The 23841-nt window shown below is 39.6% G+C and overlaps 1 protein-coding gene across 1 annotated transcript; it reads right to left on the bottom strand.

The window, feature by feature from the left end:
* Positions 1–10677: 10677 nt before the first annotated feature.
* On the bottom strand, positions 10678–23593 carry LOC104587605 (putative serine/threonine-protein kinase At1g54610). Its single transcript, XM_010245284.3, has 7 exons — positions 22598–23593; positions 22230–22514; positions 21795–22112; positions 15312–15539; positions 12210–12310; positions 11524–11641; positions 10678–11402 (listed from the first exon to the last, which is right to left on the bottom strand). The coding sequence occupies exons 1-7, from the start codon at positions 22967–22969 to the stop codon at positions 11118–11120; spliced, it is 1707 nt and encodes a 568-aa protein (XP_010243586.1). The 5' UTR covers positions 22970–23593; the 3' UTR covers positions 10678–11117.
* Between the last annotated feature and the right edge of the window lie 248 nt (positions 23594–23841).

Here is a 23841-nt window from a genome sequence, read left to right as displayed (position 1 = left end):
GTATATCTGTCAGTTGGTCTTCAGACTTGACAAAAGGAAATCGAATGATTTTATCTTCCATATTTTGTTTGATGAAATGCCGGTCCACCTCCACATGCTTTGTTCGATCATGTTGGACAGGATTATGAGAGATATCTATGGCAGCCTTGTTATCACAGAATAGGTCCATCTTAGAGGTCGGGGAGAAACCGATTTCCGTCATTAATCTTCTAAGCCAGAGAAGCTCGCAAAGACCTTTAACCATTCCCCGAAACTCAGCTTCAGCACTTGATAAGGCCACCACCTTTTGTTTTTTGCTTCTCCATGTAACAAGATTCCCACTGACAAATGTAAAGTACCCCGAGGTGGATTTTCTATCCGAGATATTTCCAGCCCAATCTGCGTCTGTATAGCCTTCAATCTTTAGATGATTATTCTTTGAGAACATTAGTCCTTTTCCAAGTGAGAACTTCAAGTATCGAAGAATTCGCATTACAGCATTCATGTGATCTTCGCTTGGGCAATGCATGAATTGACTCACTACGCTGACAGCGTAAGCAATGTCTGGGCGAGTATGTGAGAGATAAATAAGTTTACCAACCAGCCTTTGATATCTCTCCTTATCAGTAGGTACTTGGTCTGGGTATTCTCCAAGTTTATGGTTTTGAATAATTGGTGTGTCTGCCAGTTTGCACTCCAACTGTCCCACTTCAAATAGTAAATCTAAGGTGTATTTCCGTTGAGACAGAAATATACCTTGCCCTGATCTAGCAACTTCAATTCCTAGAAAATATTTGAGCCCTCCCAAATTCTTCATTTCAAACTTAGTTGCTAATTGCTTTTGAAGTGTTGCTATTTCTCCTGAATCATTTCCTATGATAATCATGTCATCCACATATATTATTAAGGCTATTACATTCCCTTATCGGTGCTTTAGAAATAGTGTATGGTCAGAGTTGCTTTGTTCAAAGCCATATTTCTTCATTACAAGACTAAACCGCCCAAACCATGCCCGCAGTGATTGTTTCAGTCCATATAGGGCTCGCTGCAATTTATACACAACTTTGGTCTTGGAATTCGCTGTGTAACCAGGTGGGATGTCCATGTATACCTCATCTTCAAGATCACCATGGAGAAAAGCGTTCTTTACATCGAACTGGTGAAGTGGCCAATCAAGGTTTGCTACAAGAGATAATAAAACTCTAACCGTATTCAATTTGGCCACTGGTGAGGTCTCTTGATAATCTATGCCATGTGTCTAGGTATAACCTTTCGCGACCAGCCTCATTTTGTATTTCTCGATCGACCCATCCTCCTTGTATTTAATGGAAAATACCCATTTACACCCTACAGGTCTTTTCCCTTCAGGCAAGGTGACAAGAGTCCATGTTTTGTTCTTCAATAGTGCCTCCATTTCTTCCTGTATGGCCTGAGTCCATTTCGGGTTTGTCAAAGATTCTTGAACACTGGTGGGAATATGATTTGAGGACAATTCTCGCACAAATGTTTTGAGAGGTTTGGAGAGTCTCTTTGTTGATACATAATTGGCAATTGGATACTTTGACCTCCGATCCTCAATATCTGGAGAATATCTATTTGGTGGTTTTCCACGATTATGCCTGAAAGGTAAAGTGTAACTAGCAGAAGTATTCATATCATTAGAGCTTGAAGGTAAAGTAGGAGAGTTTACCTCAGGAATGTTCTCATTCGCTTCAGGAATATTCTCAGGAGATGGGTCTTCAGGTACTGTGGAGGTTGGAGTCTCTATTTCTGCTGGAAGTGGCGATGTAGATGTTTTTGGTGTTGTAGATGTCTCTCTTGAAACTATATCAGTTGTAGAAGGTTCCTCATTGACCACCATTTCTGGTCTAGAGTGTTCCGTATTATCCACCATTTCTGTTGAAGCACTATTATTCAGCCAATCGGGTAGAAACTAATTTTGTTCTTCACTCTGACTCTCCCCCTGAAGAGAAGAATTGGATTCGGAAGGAGAGTAGAATGTTTGGATCATAACATCGGTATCCTTTCTGATATAATGCATACCCCAAAAATAAGCATCGAGTTGCACGTGGATCAAGTTTTGTGTGTTGACTTTTATGCAGATGTACAAATGCCACACAGCCAAAAACTCAAGGAGGAATCATCAACATGGTTGGTAGAGAGACATGTGATGAAAGAACTTGTATGGTGTCTTAAAATGTAAGACTCGTGATGGCATTCGGTTAAGGAGGTGCACAGTAGTAGCAACAGCATCAGCCCAATGTCGGTTAGGTACATGTGCTCCAAGTAACAAAGCACGAGCAGTTTCGAGTATGTGCCGATTCTTTCTCTCAGCAATGCCATTTTGCTGCGGAGTCTGTGGACATGAAGTCTCATGAAATAGTCCATGAATCCGGAAATAATCTTGGAATCGTTGATTCATATATTCCCCGCCATTATCAGACCTGAGAACCTGAATTTTAGCTGAGAACTAAGTCTTCACCATCATATGAAAAGATTGAAATACAGTCAACACTTCATCTTTATGTTTCAGCAGATATAAACATGTCATGCGAGTGCAATCATCAATAAAGATTACAAACCAGCGAAACTCAAACACCGTAGTTATCGGGGATGGCCCCCACACATCCGAGTGAATTAAAGCAAATGGAACTTTACTTTTATTCATACTTAAATGATAGATAGTTCTATGACTCTTGGCTAAGATGCAAGTGTTACATTGAAAATCACGAGGCTGCATATCTGTAAATAAATCCAGAAATAAATGTTTCATGTAACCAAATGATGGATGTCCCAATCGGCGATGCCAGATCCAAATCTGTTGTTCTTTGGTGCTACCTTGATGATGTGCATGATGTGCTTGACCCATACTGAGATCATCCATGTAGTAGAGCCCCTCCTAGTATCACGCCCAATTATCTCCTTGGTGAGAATATCCTGAAGAAGACAAAAAGTAGGATAGATAAGCACAACACAATTTAGATCAGTGGAAATTTGGCTAATAGATAGTAATTTATGGGAGAGAGAGGGAACAAGCAAAGTGTTATTTAAGGATATTGCAGGTGACAAGGTCACAGTGCCTGCTCCTGTGACTGGAGATACAACCCCATTGGCATTAGCAATTGTAGTCCGTCTTGGTGGTGAAGTTTTTGAAAAATCAGTAGTATCATAAGTCATGTGGTCGGTAGCCCCCGAGTCAAGTATCCATGCATTGCTATCAACAGTGTCAAGGGAAAGATTGTTACCTGAGTCTGAGAGGAGTACGTCTCCTTGTGGTACTTCAACAGGTGGTGTGAATGAAAGTTGGGGTTCTACTATTACCATCGCAGCCTTACCGCCAGTTTCAGCCTTGTCTTGACGTTTTCGAGCTTGAAGTTCATGCCACCAGTCGGGATAGCCATGTAGTTTGAAGCAATTCTCCCGAGTATTTTTTGAGTTACCACAATGAGAACACTTAGTTCCATCAGAAGATGTTCGTGATTTAGAGGACATACCAGATTTTTCGTTGCTCAAAGAAAGAGAGCCCGTTGAGGGTGAAGTAGGTTGTCCAGTTTTAACACTTTTGGAGGCCAAAACAGCTCCTGGAGTTTCAGTATTGTTACTGGTGATCATGACCTTTTTCCGAATAGCTTCCCTACGAACCTGTGCGTATGCCTGTTCAACAGTGGAAAACGGATGCATTTGGAGTACATCTGCTCGAATCTTGTCAAGTCTGTCATCAAGGCCATCCAAGAAAATATATACTCTCTCTTCTTGAAGAAGATTATTATAACGTTGAATATCCGCAGCACACTCCATTGGATTTGGACGACGAAAATCAATTTCACACCACAAACCTTGGAGATCATTATAATATTTTTCAAGATATCCTCCAGACTATCGCAAGCGGGTCACACGGCATCAAAGATCGTATACTTGCATGGTATCACTGCCATTAAAGTAAGTAGTAGCAACAGAATCCCACACCATCTTTGCTGTAGGGAATCGAATAAAGTTACCGATCAAAGATACGTCCGTGGAGTTAATTAACCAGCCCTTGACAATAGCGTTGTCCGTGCGCCATCTCTGAAAGGTTGGGTCAGTCTGAGGAGGCTGGGGAAACTCACCATTAATATATCCCAATTTGTCTTTGCCGGAGATATACATCTCAACAACTTGGGACCAAAGAGCATAGTTGGTGTCGTCCAACTTGATGCCAATCGGAGCCGCGGGAGTCTCTGTAGTTGAGGTCGGTCTGTGCAAGATTTCAGCCATTCTGGTAGTCAATTCGGTGAGGGTAGGGTTGGATCGTTGTTCCCCAGAAGGATCTGAGGTTTCTAAATCGGACATAGTTGTATCTGCTAAAAGGCGTTCTTGCTAATGGTGTCTTAGTGTCCAACAGACCCTGAGGTCATAGATTGGCTGGCCAAGCTTAAAGATGTAGTATATGATGTGAAGGACGTGGTAGATGATTTCGCTACAAAAACATCAGAACAAAGGTACACAATAATCTCGCGAGAATAAAGGAGAAGAAGAGAGGACACTCACTCCTGCATAGCTGCATCCGATGTTACCGGAAGGAATGAAGAGAAAGAGTATAAATAAAATTGTTGAAGATGCCACGACCCAAGAGGTCACCCAGGATAACGGAGAGAGGCTTCCCTTTTGGGTAATTTTCAAACCTCATCTTCAGCATATACTCGACGTTATTTGAATTGGCTGTAATTGTGTTTCCGAGCAAATGGACATGGATGGTCTTGCTAGGAGACTTCTTGAGGAGATGGGTATACCAGAGAATTCAATCGACCAGCTCGCAGTGAGATAACTTAATCATCCATCGTCCAGCAAGGAAAAGCAGTGGCGTCTGATGCAGTTTTCGTAACGAAGAAGCTTCTGAAGAGCATTGGGAAAGCAGCTTGGATTGCAGGAACGACATTTCTGATCTTGGTGGTTCCTATCAGGATCGAGAGCAGCAGATGAATGAGCTCGGACGCAGAAGGCAAGGTAGACGAGTTGGTCACGGATCGATACGCTCTGATACCATGACAACTTGTGTATACGAAAGATATTATTCTTCCCTTTTTTCCTTGCATTCGTTCTTTACACTGAATAAGTATATATATACAGCCCTATTCTATCTTTCCTTGTTGTACACAAACTACCCCTAATGTAAGAATTATCCCTTGGATTAAGGGATGATTAACTACGGACATGATAAGAATTGTCCCTTGAATTAAGGGATATTCTTCTAGTTTGACCATTCACGCCAATAGTCAGGTGTCATAATGTTATTGGAGGGCCAAATCCGCCCTCATCACTCTCTACTTTACCAAGTTGAACAAAAAAAAAAGTGTTTTTTTATAAAATTGCGCTAATAATCCCATTCTACTTGAAAAAGCACCAACACTGAAAATCATGAAATTTACTCTTTTAGAAATCTGGATCGATACAAGAATTTGAATTCTTGCTAGTATGAAGTTCCACCAGTACGTAGGATCATAATCTTTTTCACCGAAGAAATAATCCATTACTGGAATAATTGGTATTGCTTGCAGCTGAGAAGATAAAGGGGGTCTGAAACTTGGAGCAACTGGACCCAAAATCGACTTATATAGTTATTTCTTTTAAGTCTAAACCCTGAAAGCTAAATTCCTAAATCCTCAAATCCCTAAACTCCTAAATCCTAACCCTAATGAATCTCAAATTTATAACATAAAGTTCCTTCGATAGGACTTATGCCCTCTCACAGGATAGGAATCAAGTATTTTCTGGAACCAGGGTATTTATGTATTCCGGTTTGCATTTGTAAGCATTTGGTTGACATACAAAAATATAATGATTAAGATGTCAAAAATGTTTTTTCTGACATTTTTTGTATTTATATCATGAGAAGAGTACATTATTATTGTACTCCTTTTCTGATACAAACTTGTACTCTTCCGATAAATAGTGTATTTGCAATCATGTATTTTGCACCGATTTCAAATAAACAGAAAGATACAAGAAAAACGAATTACACTTTACATTCATGAATCGAAAAGAGAGTATTTATATAGAGTACATATTTGTATTTGACTGCAACCAAACGCAACCGTATGAACAAATTAATTTCCACAGTAGGATTGATTAACCAATTTTGTAGGAAAGCTATTGAAAGTTTCAAAGCATGGCTCAATGTCTCAATCCACACCGGAGATTTGTGGGCAGAATCGGTGGTCCAAACCGGCGAAATGTCTACACTGTTCGTGTCGAATACCCTTCGACCTTTAATGGTGTAGTGTGTAAAATAGATGCAATCACCGACTTCAGTGGTAGAGACCCCACCTACAGGAAGCAATTCCCACGTATTGGCAGAATGGGACTGTTGACATTTTACTGCACAACATCTGATTATCTGGAACCATTCATTAGATGTATCATGATTTGATATATCATGAACTCTACTGAAGGAATGGATCATCTAATAGTATTATTAGCATTGTTTGAATTTCCATTGTCCCTTCCATCTATTGGGTTTACAAAAAAGGTTGAATATCAGTGGTGAAACGTTTTGCTGTTCTCTAATGTGATGCCACCTGAAGTAGTAGCATATACATCATTATCGCAAGGCTGTTTGGTTTGATAGAAAATAAGAGGGTAAGTTCATAATGAATTTTGTGATATTCCTTGAGAAATTTCTTTCAATTTATTAGGGGTGTTCACAATAAATGTCAAACCGATCAAACCGGCTTGGCCCAATCTGAATTGGTCAATTTTTTAAAATCATTGGTCGGTTTCGGTTTGTATGAGAAAATAAACCGATAATTCGGTTCAGTTTTAGTTTTCATACATGAAAACCAAAACTAAATCTAACCGAACCGATCCTATATGTTTAAGTAATTATTAATTAGTCTCTACCCTATATGTTAAATTTTGATATATTTTATTTGTGTTTTGTTTGAACTTTGAAAAAAAAATTGGTTATTTATGATAAAAAGTAAAAAGTAAAACCAATACAAATATAATACAATGGTACAATATTTAATTTAGTTTTGTATAAATTTAAATATATATTGACAAAAAATCAGTTTTGCATAAAAACTAATCGATTTAAATATATATATATATATATATATATATATATATATATTTTGATTTTGCATAAAAGATAAAAAGAAATAAATTTAAATATAAATAGATATTTTAGTTTAAAATATATATGAAAACCGACTAAACCGATAAATTGACCCAAACCGGCCCTTCATGTTTGGATCGAATTTGCTTTAGGATCGATCGGTTTCGGTTTAGTCAATAAATAAACCGACTAAGTCAGGTCAGTTAAAGAAAATGACTCAAAACGACCCAACCCAACCCGTGAACACCCCTGCAACTTACTGTTTCTCTCTTATTTTCAAGGTAAATTCATGATGCTCTCTTTTTATCCCTCTTGGGCAAAAAGAAAAACTGCGGTTGGTTTAAATTTTATAAACTGTGCCAATAATCCCATAATACTAGAAAATACACCAACACCCTTAACCATGAAACTCGAGGACAAGGAATTTGAAAAGATCATTCAATTCAAGGGGATTTGCAGAAAGTGGATTACTATTTGGAGGAAGAAGAGAAAAGTCTGATTTCTTGCTAGTCTGAAGTTCCACCCGGTTTGCAGAGTAATAATCGTTTCCACCTTAATATTTGATATTGCTTATATAGTTTGACGCAGCAACAGCAACGTTGATGATAGAAGCAGATCTATATTATGTCCCTGGGCTACTTTGTTATTTAATCTGTCTATTTTTTCAGTGGCCTTCTCAAGTATTTTCTCCTCTTTCTGGTGAGACTTATAAGGAAGAGTGAGTGCACTTTGGACTGGGAGTATGGGACCGCATCTGTATGTTACAAATGCACAGAATCATTTTCATTCTGTGAGCAAATTTTAATTTCCACATTGAGATTTATTACTGATATTATCTGATGGCCAATTTCTAGGAAAGCTATTGAAAGATTTTAAACTTGGCTCAATCTGTAGACCAGCCAGGCGCGAAATGCTTCCACTCTTCATGCATGTCGAATACCCACCAACGCACCAACCATCATTGGTGTAGTGGGCAAAATAGGGGTCCGGATGTAATAAGCATGTTAGGTAAGCACAATGAATGAGCACTTCTGTCTAACGGAACAAAAACATTTGGATGAAAGGCACATTAATTGGGACATGTGTCACACAGTTATTATATGCTCACTCATTATGCTTACCTAACGTGCCTACTACACGTGGACCCATAAAATAGATGCAATTAGCCTTACAGCCAACTGCAAAGACCGATTGAAAAGTATTAATAAGGTATATTACATTATCAGGGAAAACTCCCCATTACTACTTTGTACTTTGGGCTTAGTGCCACTCTAATTCCTGAACATTAAAATGCGATAATTTAATATCTAAAATCTCAAATCGTATTAATCCAGTATTTTTTATTCATGAAAATTCAGCATCACATATGTGGGTGGGTATTCTGATAATCCCAACTTTTTTAAATAAAAGAGGCAAAAATTTGAGACTGTTCATTTTTTCTATAACGTTTGAATGAATTGACACATTTTAAAAGTTTACATACTGTACAGGCCGTACAGAAGAATACAGGGAATTCTGCTACTCTGACATGTTCGAGGCTTTGGGCCACCCTCAGCCGGTCTATCGTCTTCTAATCGTTATCCTCAAAGGAGATTGTCTACACACAATGCTACTGATTTTTGCATTGAACGTTCAGGTAAGGAATAAAAGAGAGACCGGTGACAGAGATCGAAACCACTTATTTGTCCCAGGCACACAATGTGTAATCGAGGAGCTCGGATCGTCTGTCCCAACCAATAAGAACCGAACACACCACCCTCTCCCTCTTTTGTTTGAAACTGACGGAATCCAGACTTAACGACGGTCTGGACTCCAAAAAAATTATCAAATTCAATTAACCCGCTTTTTTTCATTTCCTTTCTATTCTCTTCTCTTCCCTAGTCCCTCCCCACCGCCTCTTCGCCCTCATCGACACACAATGAATCTCTACCGCCGTCGGAGATGCCGCTGCAATTTTTTCATTTCTTCTCTTCTCCTCCCTCAACCGTCGGAGACGGCGACGGCAAGGTTCCTTCATTATTCTACGTCATGAGAGAGGTTTCTACTTCATTGTTTGAGGGCAGCAATACTCTGATTGATTTATCTAATGTTGTATCTGAATCTTGTATCCGCCTTTAACTTCAAGATGACAACATCCCTTACAATGTCCTCATCTCTGATTCTGGAAACGGATTTTCCTAGGTTATAAACTTTGGCACCATTTTTTGTCTGTCCTATGCTGCAGTTATGGTTATACCATTAGAGCCTTTTTATCCAGGCACATCGCATCTGGGGTGCTGATTGACTTTGCTGCTTGAAACAATAACAGTAACAGTGTTATGCTGAAAAGCAGGCACTTGGGGAAGTAAACCCAGAGCTTCTTGACATTCAGGTCAACCCGGCTTTGTGGAAAATTAATCAATGGCCACACATGGTGTTAAAAAGAAAACAAAACTATGAGGAAGCAACAGAGGAAAACGCTTGGAGGCTCCTTGCAGAGGCCTAGGCCTCCCTCTGAAGGGAGGTTCCAGGAGGTGATGGCTCTGATTTTTGAAGCCATTGCTTGCAATGTCGATGTAAGTGGAAACATCGCTCAAAGCATTGGAGAGAAAGCAGCTGATGATGGGAATCAAGGAACCAACACTACGATGACTCATGGGAAGCAGGAATGCCTTGTCCAGTATTAGTTGGTGTGTGCAAAGAACTGGGTGATTGTGGTAGATGCATCGTGGTCATTCCCGGTGGTAACCTAAATAAAGGAAACCGTGTTTGCTTTTCGCCATTGTCATTGTTGTTCCGGTGTCTTGTCTTGGTAATCAAATGTCTTCTATGCACACCGTATTGTACTAGTTTTAGATGAATTTCCTTGTACTTGAGCCTTGAGGATAGTTCAAAGCTTATTTATATGGTTCTTTCTCCTATAAAAATTAATGGATATATATATTAATATTTTTTCCATTGAAAGGGCCTAATTCTCTCAAAATTAATGGCTGAACTGAAGCTTACAAGAGTTGAGATGCCAATTATAAAAACTCCCAAAATTCAGATGGGTTATTAATCAAGTGCTCTAACACAGGATACCAACGTAGTTAGTCCAGTTTACAAGAGTTGAAGACTTGGAAGCAGTAGTGCAGAAGACATAAGCAGTAGTGCAGAAGACTTGGGTTGCAGAGGCATCTCTGACGGCGGTGGATATTCGTGAAGAACTGAAGAAGAGAATAGAGAGGGAATAAGAAAAAGAGGGTGCTGTATAGGCATCTCTGCGGCACCGACAGTTGTCTGGAAGAACTGCGAGTAACAGAGGGAATGAGAAGAGAAGAGAAGCAGCGCCAGTTCCGGTTGTGTGGGGGAAGCGGTTCGGTGCTGTATAGGGGCGGCGATTGGTTGTGGTAGTGGCGGTGGAATGGAAGAATAAAGGAGGAATTCATTAAAATTGAGCGGTTAATAAAATTTAATGCTTTTAAGTCTGAACTCCGTTAAATTTGAGTTTCAAACAAATAGGTGTCGTGGCATAATTTCATTGGTTGGGACAGACGATCCGAACTCATCGAGATATTCACTATATTGCCATTTCAGAAGGCGCACGCACAACCAATGGATTCTCATTGCACCAGAACTACAAAAGGTTATCAACACCAAAAATAGTAATTCAATTACGAATTTACGATTGGAGTCCCTAACAAGATTACAACATCATCTGAACAGAACATGACTGGAACCCATGACTTGTTTATTACAGATTTTCACTAACCTAGCCACTTGATCCAGTACAGTTTTCAAAACAAAGTTGTCATTTAATCAAGATATACATATTAATGAAAGCTTTACCCCTGACCCATCATTGAACCCCCCCCCCCCCGAACCACCACCACCCAATAAAAATAAAAATTAAGAAAGGGAAAAAAGAATGGAAAAGAAAGGAAGAAAAAATATAGAAGGACATCACTCTGCATCATCTGCCGAAGACACTTTGGTGTCTTAACATATGTAATAAGCATTCATCCTCACTCTCAGGAGCGGCACTTGAGAATACTTTATATCGAATAAATGTGCAAAGACTGGAAATTTATGCAATCCCTTCCTTACCCTTGCTGATACGAGCACCACCACCACCACCCTGCTTCTTCCGTCTTGGAGCACCTACAGCAGCTGGCTCCACCAATGGACCTGACCATGTCTGGACCGGCCCTTTTGAATGTGTGAATGCTGTGGAACTGAATGGGACATCGGGGGGATCAAAAGTAGGACCATCATAATCACCCAAGGGAAAGCCAAGGGCTCCATCCTGGTGTGGTGGAGGAAACTTCTCGCTCTTGCTCTTTGCATTTGCATGTGTAATTAGACGCCTCCTCTGGTTGTAAAATAAAATTGATAGCAATTTTAAGTTAAACAGATAGAGCACTATTTAACTTGAAATCTTTAATATGATGAAAACAGTGTTGAAAGAAGCAGCTTATGCTTATATGACATACATCAAGATTGGTTTGAAGCTCAGCATTGGCCTCTGGAGCAGGAAATGCCCTGACAGCTCGATCACGAGCACGGGTTTTCTTCACACCATCACCATTGGCTTTGCTAGCAGCTCTCAGCCTACAAAATCATCATCATCACCTTTGAGTCAGGTTGTATGCAATGAAGAGCAGGAATGCAAAACTATGTTTATAACTATAACCATTCAAATACCCCTTCAGAAAACCAAGATAGAGCAGTAGAAGACAGCATTGAGGAAACTAACAAAAGCATAGAGAAAGTAGTGCATGATAAATAAACTTGTTTTTAGCGGAGTAGAAAACCACCAAAGCAAAAATGAGGTAGCTAGGCCATTCTCTATAATATCATTCTAGCACTGTGCACCTCTTATCACAACGCTTCTTGCCATGATTACAACCAAACTACATTTTTCTTCTGCTTCACTGCAATGTATAGATTCTATACTATGGGGAGTAGCTTCAACCAAAGTTTGGGTCTCATCACACATCACACAGGCATCCTAAGAGTTATTACCACCTTAGATTAGGAGTTTTGACAACAATGGTTGTGATGCACTCACAATGGTTCTACATGCTTTCTGAAAAATACATTTGACCCACTAAATATAGACTCATAATCATGAGCGGATACCACATGTTTTTATTTAAATCTAGAATCATCCACACACCTTCTAGCTTCTTCATCCCGTAGCTTAGCATCCATCTCCTTGCTTGGAGGATATTGCGGGAGGCTTGAAGGTTCACAGGCATAAGGCTTGGTTGTGAAGAACTGCAAAATAAAACCCAAGGTTTTAATAAAGATGATCCCCCATAGAAAAACAAAATATTTGAATTCTAACTAATCTAAGAATCATGTGGGGAAAAACATTAAGACAAGAATGTCAACAAAAAGATGCACAAGTTAGTTTCTTTATCTGAACCATATGGATAGAACTTAAAGCCACGCATACACTAAGGCAGAGGTACCAAACCTGTTTTACAGTCAGGTTAATTTTAACCAAGTTGTGCTTTTTCTGATAAAAAATGCATTCAATCCTATCAGAAAACTACAGTCAGGTTAATCAATGAATCCAAACTATCTTTCCATCTGCTTCATTTAAAAGAGATGTAATAAAACTGACTGTATAAGCAGTTGGTGCAGAAGGCAGTTCAGAAAACAAGGGGAGCTAATAAGCCACACAGGTTCATATAGGGCAAATTGGCACTTAGTAAAGGTACCTTAAGTGCCTAATTCATGAGATCGGTCAGAACTTCAAGACTGATCCCTGCTTCCATAGAAATGTCAATGCTGCTCTAAAACCTGCTTAATGGTTCATACACACACACACACACACACCATGAAAGTTACAATAAGGATCAAGGGCACACAATTTCTCTCCCAGGGTAGCTGTTAGAAGGTGTGAAAAAATGAATTCTCTTCTGCCTCTGTTTCTGTTCCTCCATGTCCTTCCCTTTAACCCCATTGTGTTGTTTTGTTGTCCTTTTTTGTTGGTCAACAACAGAACCATTTCGTTGATGAAAAAAGATATGAAACAGATACAGAAGCAGGGAGGGGTAAACTCTCTTAACTCTCCCAAAAGGAACAGCAAAATTACAGCATAGCCCAAAATAGATGATTTCTGTGCTCCTGCACTATTCTCCTGTAATTCTTTTTAGGGTTTTCATGAAACTCATAGTTTTTGTGTGTGTTCTAAAACAAATGAATTTTACTGATGAACAAAACACTGTTTTTTATCTGATTTGTATACTTGCATTTTGATAGTGAAAGGTAATAATTTAACAATGGAATTTCTGGAGATTCCAACAGAATTGAAACTATTTAATGGAATCTAGTTGTTTTTCCTTTCATTCCACCAGTAAGAAAATATAATGTGCTGTAATGTAGGATATTAATTGCTTGATGGCAGAAAATAATTTTTGAGTAAATATTAATTGCTTAATGTAGGATGTTACGAAATTACCATAATCACCTTTACCGCATTAGAAGCATTAGCTTGACAGGAGAGATGGGTGTAATGTACTAAAATCAGAAACCTTAGAGGAGGGTTCTCTAGTTAAGAGGAACCATGATAGCCTTTTATGCCTTATTGATCAGTAACAGATCAAACAAGATTTTATTAAATTAAAAGAAGAGGTTAGAATACATATAGAATATCTAGCTCCACTCCATAATCCTGCCTCCTTTATTGCATGTATGTAGGCAATGTCCAGATTCCTGATTCATGTCCCTCCATCCATCGAATTATAACCTGAGTGTTTCCTACAATTATCAAATTCTTATATCCCAACGATTTTGTTAACCTCAATCCATGTAACAAGGATAGTAATTCTGCTAGAATTGAATAATCTGAAATACTATTGAATTCGTTTTTCATATAAGGGTCATAAGACTGCAACTCTAGAACAAAGCTGGCATGCAAAATAGGATAAGATGCAATTGACATCAGCTCAAAACCACAACCTATGAGAACTTAACAGCCAAAGATGAAAATTGGCATAAAAAATAAACGGGCTTGGTAGCTTCTAGAACTTCCATCATGGCTCATATTCCCTGGCATGGACTTCAGCAATCTTTCCAAAACATCTGAAGTAAGGACACCGGATTTCATAATGCAACTTTGTTAGTTCAGCAAGTCCTCAATAAACAAAGGACCCCATATGTGGTATTGGGAGGGGTAGACCTGATAAGGACTTAACTTTTGGCATTTCCTTGCACTAAGTGGCCAGTCTTAGACAAATGTTCTCACATTAGCCTAAGATTTAACATAAAAGCCAAAAATGGCCCCCAAGTCTATAATCAAGAGATGCTAACATGACTGAAGTTCTATCCTTCAGATAGGATTGCATATAATACTAGGGACATGGTAAACAGATTACAGGCACATGCATACATCTATAATACAATTGGATAACAAAAGAAAACATGATTTCTGGTCAGAGGCATGAAAATGAACATGGATGCAATATTAGAAACTTGAAACATAAAAAATTTGTGTTGTCTATTTCTCCCCGGTATAACATAAAACAAAAACACAATGAACTCAGGAGACACTCAGTGAACAGTCCAGTTTATAGGCAGTTTTAACAACCATGTTTAATTTTCTAATGATTAGTTCTAACAATACTTATAAAAAATTATTAGTTAACCATGTTGTAAAGACAATACTTAAAAAGAATGTGAATATTATAGGTTGATAGTAGTTTTATCAAAGTATCAACTAGTCAATAGTTAATTGAGGGCCAGACCAACTGTATGACTAACTAGTCAGTCAATACCTATGATATGGTCACCTAGGATGACTAAGCATCAACTAGGTCGAATAGTCAACCACAAAGACATTTTAAAGCTTTATTTGTTTGTCTGTATCTCTAATTATTTGAAATAATGTAGAATATATGTGCATTTTGTTATAATCATGTTGTTACTTTAAATATTTGTGATGGAATATAATTAAATGATAGTAATATAAACTAGAAAAAATCATAAAATAATATAAGGCAGCTACAAGTTCTTTCAAGTTTTCTTCTAATTTTAGTGTGTTGATATGGAGTCCCCACAAATAAAGGGAACATTCATGGTCAAGATTGTATCTTTTGTGGAAACCCAAGGCTGTGATTCCTTATCTCATATATCAACTTATATATGAGATTGCATCATCTTAAATTTAGAACAATATCTTTTCTATTGACTAGCCAACACCTAGGCACCAACTAGTCATCGCTTTACCCCATTGATAACATTGGATGATAATTGGAAGAAGAGAACTTACTTCGCTCCTCAATGCATCTGTGGCAGTCTTGCGTTCAGCTGGGTCAATTGCAAGAAGAGTTTCAATAAGTGGTAATGATGATGGTGGGAAGTCTTTAAATGTCTCTGCTATACACCGTTTGTATGTTTGTTGGGGCTTAAAAATGGTTGCATGAGGCAACTTTGCTTTTTTCCAATAATCCTCGGAAGGGGAGCCACATAACTTGAAGATTTTATGCAGTTGTTCCACCTGAATAGCAGAAGACAATATGGTTAATGGCGAAGAAAACTTTAGCAGCCTTCATAATTTCTTCTTTTACAAGAGATATACAAATAAGATCAACCACATAAGGACCTACAGGAACAACTTCAGCATGTTGATTCAGGTTTGAATCCAACCCAGTGCAAAGGATTGAATATTTCTCGCAGAGCATGTAAGCACTTACTGTTTGTTAGCATCATAGTTTTCAAGGCACCAAGGCGAGGGTAGGCGACTGGGGGGCGCCTAGTCGCCTAGGTGATGGATTTTTTATGTTAAAAACATAGATCCTAGGGCAGTTCCCTAGGTACCATAGCCATATTTCTTTAATAATTATTCATGATTTTCATAAGTATAAATTTCATATTAAAGTATAGAAAATCAACATATTCATGAGAAGAAAAGGAAGAAGAAAAATAAAATTCAAAAAATATAGGGGCTGAACCCTTATTTTTGTTATAGGAAAAGAAGAAAATAAAAAGTATTGGTAGAAGAAGAAGAAGAAGAAGAAGAAGAAGAATATATGGAAGAGGAAAATGTGCTAATTAGATAAAATTTTTAGTTCTTCCTTACTTATTTATTGATTCAGGTTTTCAAGTCTTTGAGGGTTCAATACAGCATTTAGCAATGTTTGTGTTGATTAAACCCTAATAAATAAGAAAATAATAAAAAGAAATTAGTATATAAACACACAAAATGATTATTTTAGTTTAATAATATTTATTTTATAATTATAACCTCAAAAAAGAATGAATAAAAAAGTATTTTATAGTAGGAAGTAGAAAACTGTTAGGCGATTAGGCGAGGTGAGCCTCAAAGGGCACCTTGTCGCCTAGGCGTCGCCTTGACAACTATGGTTAGCATCTATAATATACCCTTCAACATTTAAAATCTAACAGGTGCATAATTAATTCATTCATAATCATTCATGCTTTCACACATGTATTCATATGCATGCATTAATGTGAGAAAGAATGCATGAATAGTGAACGCATCATCAATCAATGCTTCAATGCAAATGCATAAATGCACGAAGGAATGGATAAATGCATATGATTGAATGAAGGAATTCATGATAGAATCAATGTAAAAATGAATGAATCAATAAATAACAAGAAGAATGAACGAACAAACAAAGGAAGGAAAGAAAGAAAGCAATAAAAGAAGAAATAAGAACACAAGAGAGGTCTTTTTGAATGAGGTTGGATTAGGTTCTAGGTGGTTCTTGTGTTTAGTTGTTTCTAACTTTCTATTCAGATTTAATAGGTTTTGGGGTTTAAGTAGTTGAAATAAGAGGTGTAAGGCGGTCAGGCAGTGGACAGATGATGGTGTGTACTCCTAAGTCTGAGGGATTGACTAGGCAGTTGAACTGGAAAAGGTGAAAGAAGAGAAGAGGAGGAAGAGAAAGTGGCCAGGCCCCCGGAGGGGCTGCCTACATACCCTCTGGCAAGGGATCAGGCCGCTGTAGTTCTAAGAGAGAAAGAAGAGAGTATCAGAAAAGAAGAGAAAGATGAGTATGCAAACCAATAGTTCGTGGCCATGGTAAAAAGCGATGGACAGGGTAGGCTGATAGTTCATATGAGAAAGGAAGAACAGGAGAACAAATACGTTGTCCAGGTGATAGTTAGAATGTTGATTGGACGAGGATTACAAAAGCTATTGATACGACACCTGAAGTTAAGAGGATTGTTCATTTTAACTCCCTTTGAAAGTTGTAAAGCTGTCTTAGACTTGGTTGAACACAGCTTGGAGTAATCAGCAATTAGTTTTCAACGTGATTTTGGGGCAGTTACAATTGAAAAATGGAACCCATCATCCAACTCAAAAGACTTCTATGTTCAAGATGGAGTACTGGTTCGAGTGGTAGGCCTTCCCTTCCATCTTTGGAAGCAAGAGATAGCTGAATCAATAATCCAGCTGTTCAGAGGATCTCTTGTTAGAGCTTGAGCTTACCAGGGGGGCCTTCGTTCAGCAGGCCCCTTACCAAATGCATGCATGAATGCAAGAATGATAATCAATGAATCAATGTAGAAATGAACAAAAGCAAAATGAATGAATTAATTAGGTAAAAGAACAAGAAGAAGAAGAATGACCTCATCTTTCCTTGTTCAAACCTCATCTTTTTTCTTTTGATACAAATCATCCAGCAATTTCTCCCATTTCAGCCCTACTTACCATAACATTCACTCAACATAACAACATACTTAGGTCCTTTGAACCCCTGCAATTCCCTCCAAGCAAACGTTAGTTACAACAGAGTTGCAACCTCCCATTAATCTAAACCCTTTCAAGCAAAAGACTTCATACTCACCAACACCTATTAGGATCACACCGACCGTCCCAACTTTATTAGAACCAACTAAACCAATTCTAAGCAAACTCACCTTGATCTGTTTCAATCAAATCCATTTAACCCTCTACCCTACCTCGGCTTCAGAAGCTTGTATGGCATTAGTCTTTTCTTCTCCTACAAACAAGATTTCTATATTGAAAATAACTTCATCCATGATATTGAGGTTTGTTTGCAAATCAACACTGCCTAAACTCACTGTATAAGTCCCTTCACAAGCTAAAAGGCTCAATTAAGTGTTCTCATTACACCTACCCCTTACCTAGGGTCCCTTCGCATACATAGTCCTTTCCCAAATTATCTCCCTTAATCTTTCACGCCACTTCGGTTTAGCCATTAATGGGCCTTGTCTTGGTGTAGTCATATCGGGTCATAAATGCACACTACCAACTCCACGCCAATCATTAAATGCGGATCAACATGGCATGATCGCAAGTCACCCCATCCTACCAAACCTTACCCGGTTCATCACACATTGAGGTATCCTGCACGAATGGACTTGCAAGCAGGCAACAGTTTGCTCCTTGGCCTCTTCACCCGATTCGTGTGTCGAGTGGGACTACTCGCATGCCATTAATGTGTTGCCAGTTAGTCAGACTCGAGCCTCTCTCGTTGTCCCATCATCTACCATGTGTTACGTTGCCTGCCCTTGAATGGCTAGTCTCAATTTAGTCACTTCGCCTTCACTTCATTAGATCTCCAATAGCACTTGGATAGGGTCCTATCTCCAAGAGCTTGGATATGTGACCTCATTCAAACCCTTCCTAGGAGCGATTAGTCCATACCCGCACCTAAGCTAACCATTTCAAGAGTGGTTAGCTTGTGCCTGAGTTGACCATCTCAAGGGTGGTTAGCCCATGCCCGAATTGACTATTTGTGGGTGGTTAGCCCATGCCTAAATTGACCACTTGCGGGTGGTTAGTCTTGACGCAACCGGCGACGGCTCAAAGAACTTGAGGCCACGAAGAAGAACACGAGCAACATGAGACTTAACATCGTGAAGAAAGAAGCAACGACATTTGTCTAATGGCACTTACCCCAGTTCGCCTTAACCCCCCATTTATAACGAATGAAGTGCGGGAAGGCAAGGGGCACCATTAATACAATCGATGCCTACGAAGGGTGCCTGGGAAAGACACAATTGTTCGTCTAACACCAATTCGGGCTAACCACCCATGGATGGTCAATTTGGGCACGAGATAACCACCTGCATATGGTCAATTCGGGCATGGGCTAACCACCCTTGAGATTGTCAATTCAGAAAGGCAAACCACCCTTGAAACAGTTAACTCAAGTGCAAGTACGAACCATTTGCTCCTACAAAGACATAGCGTAAAGGTTCGAATGAGGTTATGTATCCGAGTTCTTGGATAATAGAACCCTATCCAGTTGTGGAGACCTAAAGCGAAGGCGAAGTGACAACCACACCACCCTGGGTCCTTGAGGTGGTCTGGCTGTTAGGGGGCTAATGTTGTAACTAAATCGAGACTAGCCATCCAAGGGCAAGCAGCATAACACGTGACAAACGATGGGACAATGAGAGAAGCTCGGGTCTAACTGAATGACAACACATTAATGGAATGCGAGCAGTCCCACTCAGCACACGAACCGGGCAAAGAGGCCAAGGAGCGGACCATTGTCTACTTACAAGTCCATTCGTGCATGAAACCCCGATGCGTGATGAACCAGGTAAGGTTTGGCAAAACGAGGAAACTTGCAGTCATGCCACATTGATCCGCATTTAATGACTAGCACGGAGTTGGTGATAGGCATTTATAACCCGTTATGACTACACCAGGACGAAGCCCATTAATGGATAAACCAAGGTGGCGTAAAAGATTAAGGGAGATAACTTGGAAAAGGACTATCTATGCAAAAGGACCCTAGGTAGGGGGTAGGTGTAATGAGAACATTTACCAACCCTCCCCTCCACTGTGTACAAAAGGACAAATGGGGAGGAAACACTAGAGCAATTATAAATACCCCTCAAGAGGTCATTTAAGGCATCAAGGTGGTAGTTGAGGAGAATTACGGGCAAGACAAACATTAACTAGAGTAAGAGTAATCTCATCCTGAAAGGTCTCTCCTAGGGTAAAAACCAGGTCAAACCCAGTTCTGCCCTCAGGGTTGCCAGCCCTGTTGCAAACGGACCATGTCGAGCCACCCATCTTCAACCCTGGTCTCAACTGGCCTCTCAGATCCTGCCACATAATTTTAGCCAAGATCCAACCCCCACAGATCTACTACCCTCCATTATTGATGCCTTGTTCTCCATGTTTTTGACATCCCACCTACCCCCACCTGTATGTTTTCCAGAGTTTTCTTATCCATTTTAGTGCAAGTGTTTGCAAAATTTGAAATCACCGATCCTTTTGTGCCACGTAAAGCTTCTTCCTCCACCCTTTCATCTTCTACCTTGCAAGTCTCTCTCATTATTGTAGCTATCAATTCACAAAGAATCCAAAGGAATCACATACACCTATTTTTTGTGATTTCTAAAACTTGCTTATAGGTTATCATACATAAGATACAGATTCTGATTGTAAATCCTATTGTACACAGCCTTAATGTACATGGGCTCTATACTTTCTATAATTTTGGCATTCATGAATAGAAGTATACTTACCTTATTAGAAAAGAAGAAAAAAAGCTCTCAATATTCCATAACTTGCATAGAAAGCAACAAAAGGAACATTTTCCACTTGACACAAGAAAACGTCACATTACACCCAAAATTCTGTAAACTTGCACCTTACTCTCATATTCAACAAGCACTTTCATTCAAATCAGGTGTGAGACAATAGATTTATATAAGTGCATAAACCCAGCTGACCCGAAGCAAACTTGGGTCAAACTAGACCATTTTAGATCAAACAAGCTTTCATACTTAAAACTTTATTCTTGTTGCTGAACAAGAAAAAATACTTAAAACAATTCAGATTAACTTGAAGCAACAAAAGATTCTAGACTAGTCACAAAAGACAAAATCGGTGGAAGAACTTCCCATAACCTAGGCACACCAAAACAATTCAGATTCACTCTCTTTTTCCCTTCTTCTCCCATTCTCTCTGATTCCATTCAAATCACGGCCTTTTCCGCCTAGCTCCAGCTTTGCTCCCTCTACAATCATCACCATATTGCTCTCTGCTATTCCTTGCTGGAATTCCATCACCAACGAACTACAATGACATAATCCCTCACCAATAGGTATGTAGGCAGCTCCTCTGAGAGCCCGGCCAGTTCTCTCCCTTCTTCCCCTGTTTCTCTCGGTGATTACCATTTCCTAATGCTTTCGGAGTTGGACCGTGCATGCCCTATCCATCGGTTTACATCAGGAAGAAAGTATATAGTATTCTCAGTATTAAAGGCATATATCTCTCTGTTAAAATGGTCTGGAAAGCCAAATTTTCTTTTATATCATGTTCAAGAAGAGTTTTAATTCGAATTAGGAGAAAAAATATAATATTCCTGGAATGTTATATATAATATTCTCAGTATTAAAGGCATATTCCTAGAATTAGATTGTTAAAACTAGCTCAAGCTTGCATCTTGCTTAAAAGCAAACTTTTCATCTATACCATTTAATTTTGCCATCAAAAGATTCAAAACTACACAGCTGCCATATTATAATTCTGCTGTCAAAACTCCACAGATACTGTGTCAATTGATACATTCACAAATAGGCAAAAATGGTGGCAACAGAATAGATAAGATGCAGCAAAGAACAGAATCCAATAGCATGAAATAAAAAAGGCCCAAACATGAAATCTGCAACCTTTTCCCTATTTGATTGGAAAGAGGAGCATGTGAAGAAATTTTGGGCATAGGAACATAAAACATGCTTAGACAGTTCTCAATAATAAAAGTTAACAGAATAAGAACAGTATTTTTGTCACCTCTGTGCGCCCAGGCAAGATAGGCTTCCCGGCCAATAACTCAGCTAGAATGCAGCCTGCACTCCAGATGTCCACGCCTACGCCATAGTCAGTAGCTCCTAGAAGAAGCTCTGGGGGCCGATACCATAGAGTGACCACGCGACTGGTCATGGGCTGCTTGTGGTTGGGATCGAAGAAGGAAGCTAACCCAAAATCAGCGATCTTGAGTACTCCTCCATTATCTAGAAGGAGATTAGACCCCTTTATGTCACGGTGCAATACACCTCGGTTGTGACAGTGCTCAAGTCCTGACAATAGTTGATGCATATAGCATTTCACCTGCCGTATCCAGGTACACAGAATAAGCAAGAGCCAAGGGAAAAAAAAAAGGTACTTCCCAAAAAAATATCGTTATTAACCGCCAACAAATAATAAAGCAGAAGGGTGGGCTTTAACCTGGGGTTCTGTAAATTTAATGTCAGGGCTTGCAGCGAGTCCGGCCAAATCATGCTCCATGTATTCAAATACAAGGTACAAGCTACATGACATCCTTGAAGTTACCAAACCCTGCAACTTTACAACATTGGGATGATCCAACCGACGCAAGATGAGAATCTCTCTTGCCATGAATTTTACACTTTCTGGCTCCAAGTTATCAAACCGGACTTTCTTCAGAGCAACAATTTTCCCCGTCAAAGTATCTCTAGCCTTGTATACATTGCTATAAGTTCCTTGACCAATCTAAGAAAAGGGGAATCAGAGCTTGCATTCATAGACACAACCGAATAAAGAAACTTACTGAGTGCAGGAAGCAAAGAACATACCTTGTCCAGCTTTTCAAAAGTGTCTGCCCGCCTAGGAGTCCATCCCTTGATCGCCTCACCGGCAACGGCGGAGAGCCAAGATGGCCATCCAGCAGCGATCTGCTCTCCCTGCACATGATTGGGTGGGTTACTCAGCCTCGGATTCGGCCTGCATCTTCTCCTCTCACCTCTTGGGCGTTGACCCCCATCCTGCTTCTCCTCTTTCTGGTCTCCCACATTCTGAACCTCAGCACTCTCGTTCTTAGTCACCACCGCCTGTGACTTCCTCCCCGACGAGACAGAGAGATTCCTTTCCTTCTCCTTCCCCCTCCCCTTCTCCTTTACCTCAGAAGCCGGGGGAGACGAAACCTCTCTACCAAGTACACACCCCATTTCTCATACACCACAAACCTCATTTCTCAGCACATTCCACTCCCCACTCCCTCATCCAGTCCCTCCCGATCATCCAAAATCGAAAACCTTCCAATAACTCCCCCGAACCTATCATCCGAATCTACCAATACCAGCTCGCCTCCTGAATCAGAAACCCTAGATATTGATATTTCCTCTTCCCATCATCAAATCAACTCTAACAAGAAGGCATACAAGCACAAAACCCACTTCAGAAACCCTAACTTTATTCCGACACAGGGGTATAAGTAATGATTTGCAGCTGCCACTGTTTATGGCAGTCAACAACGAGTTAAAAAGGAAAAGCGAGCAGTAAAAACGAACTTTTTTTGTGAACGAAGATCCGCCATTGGAGTTGCAGAGAGTGGAATAGAGCTTCGATCTCGCTTGCTGCTTACTTGGGTCGAGAGGAAACGTAAGGTCATCTATAGAATTTCGTTTCAAGCTCTGGTCTCCACTCTTTTGACTCTCGCAGAGAAGGAAATGAAAGAGAGAGAGAGAGAGAGATACAGGTAGGAGACAGAAGAAAAAGGAAGAGCTCACATGGAAGTGAAGTGTGGAACATCCCCACCATTTATACCGTGGCCCGGAGTTCAATCACAGTTCAGATCGTCGCAAGTCAAAATCTACGCTTTATCTCTCTCTCTCTCTCTTCACCGTATCGATTTTCTCAGTTTTGTATTGTTCCCAATCCCATCGCCACTTCGCACGTGTACCTGCTTACTTGGCGTTACCACGTAATTTTGTTATTTGACTAAAATACCATTCCATAAACTTGTTTAAGTCTTTGAGAATGGTAATTTAGTGGATCTACGAGGGTATTATTGTCATGGGATCACGTGTGGCTTATGTTC

This window comes from Nelumbo nucifera, chromosome 3 (assembly GCF_055504915.1).
Source record: "Nelumbo nucifera cultivar China Antique chromosome 3, China Antique-T2T, whole genome shotgun sequence".
In the NCBI taxonomy this organism is placed as follows: Eukaryota; Viridiplantae; Streptophyta; class Magnoliopsida; order Proteales; family Nelumbonaceae; genus Nelumbo; species Nelumbo nucifera.
The sequence above is the reverse complement of the archived record's forward strand: the minus strand, read 5'-3'. Positions and strand labels throughout refer to the sequence as shown.

Bases quoted from the DNA above. Each gene is read 5' to 3' on its own strand.
- LOC104587605 (XM_010245284.3), bottom strand. From the start codon at position 22,969: ATGGGGTGTGTACTTGGTAGAGAGGTTTCGTCTCCCCCGGCTTCTGAG. The intron at 11,642-12,209 runs GTGTGTGGATGA...ATGATTTTGTAG, and splicing joins CGGGATGAAGAAGCTAGAAG to GCTGAGAGCTGCTAGCAAAG. The intron at 11,403-11,523 runs GTATGTCATATA...TTTTACAACCAG, and splicing joins AGCTTCAAACCAATCTTGAT to AGGAGGCGTCTAATTACACA.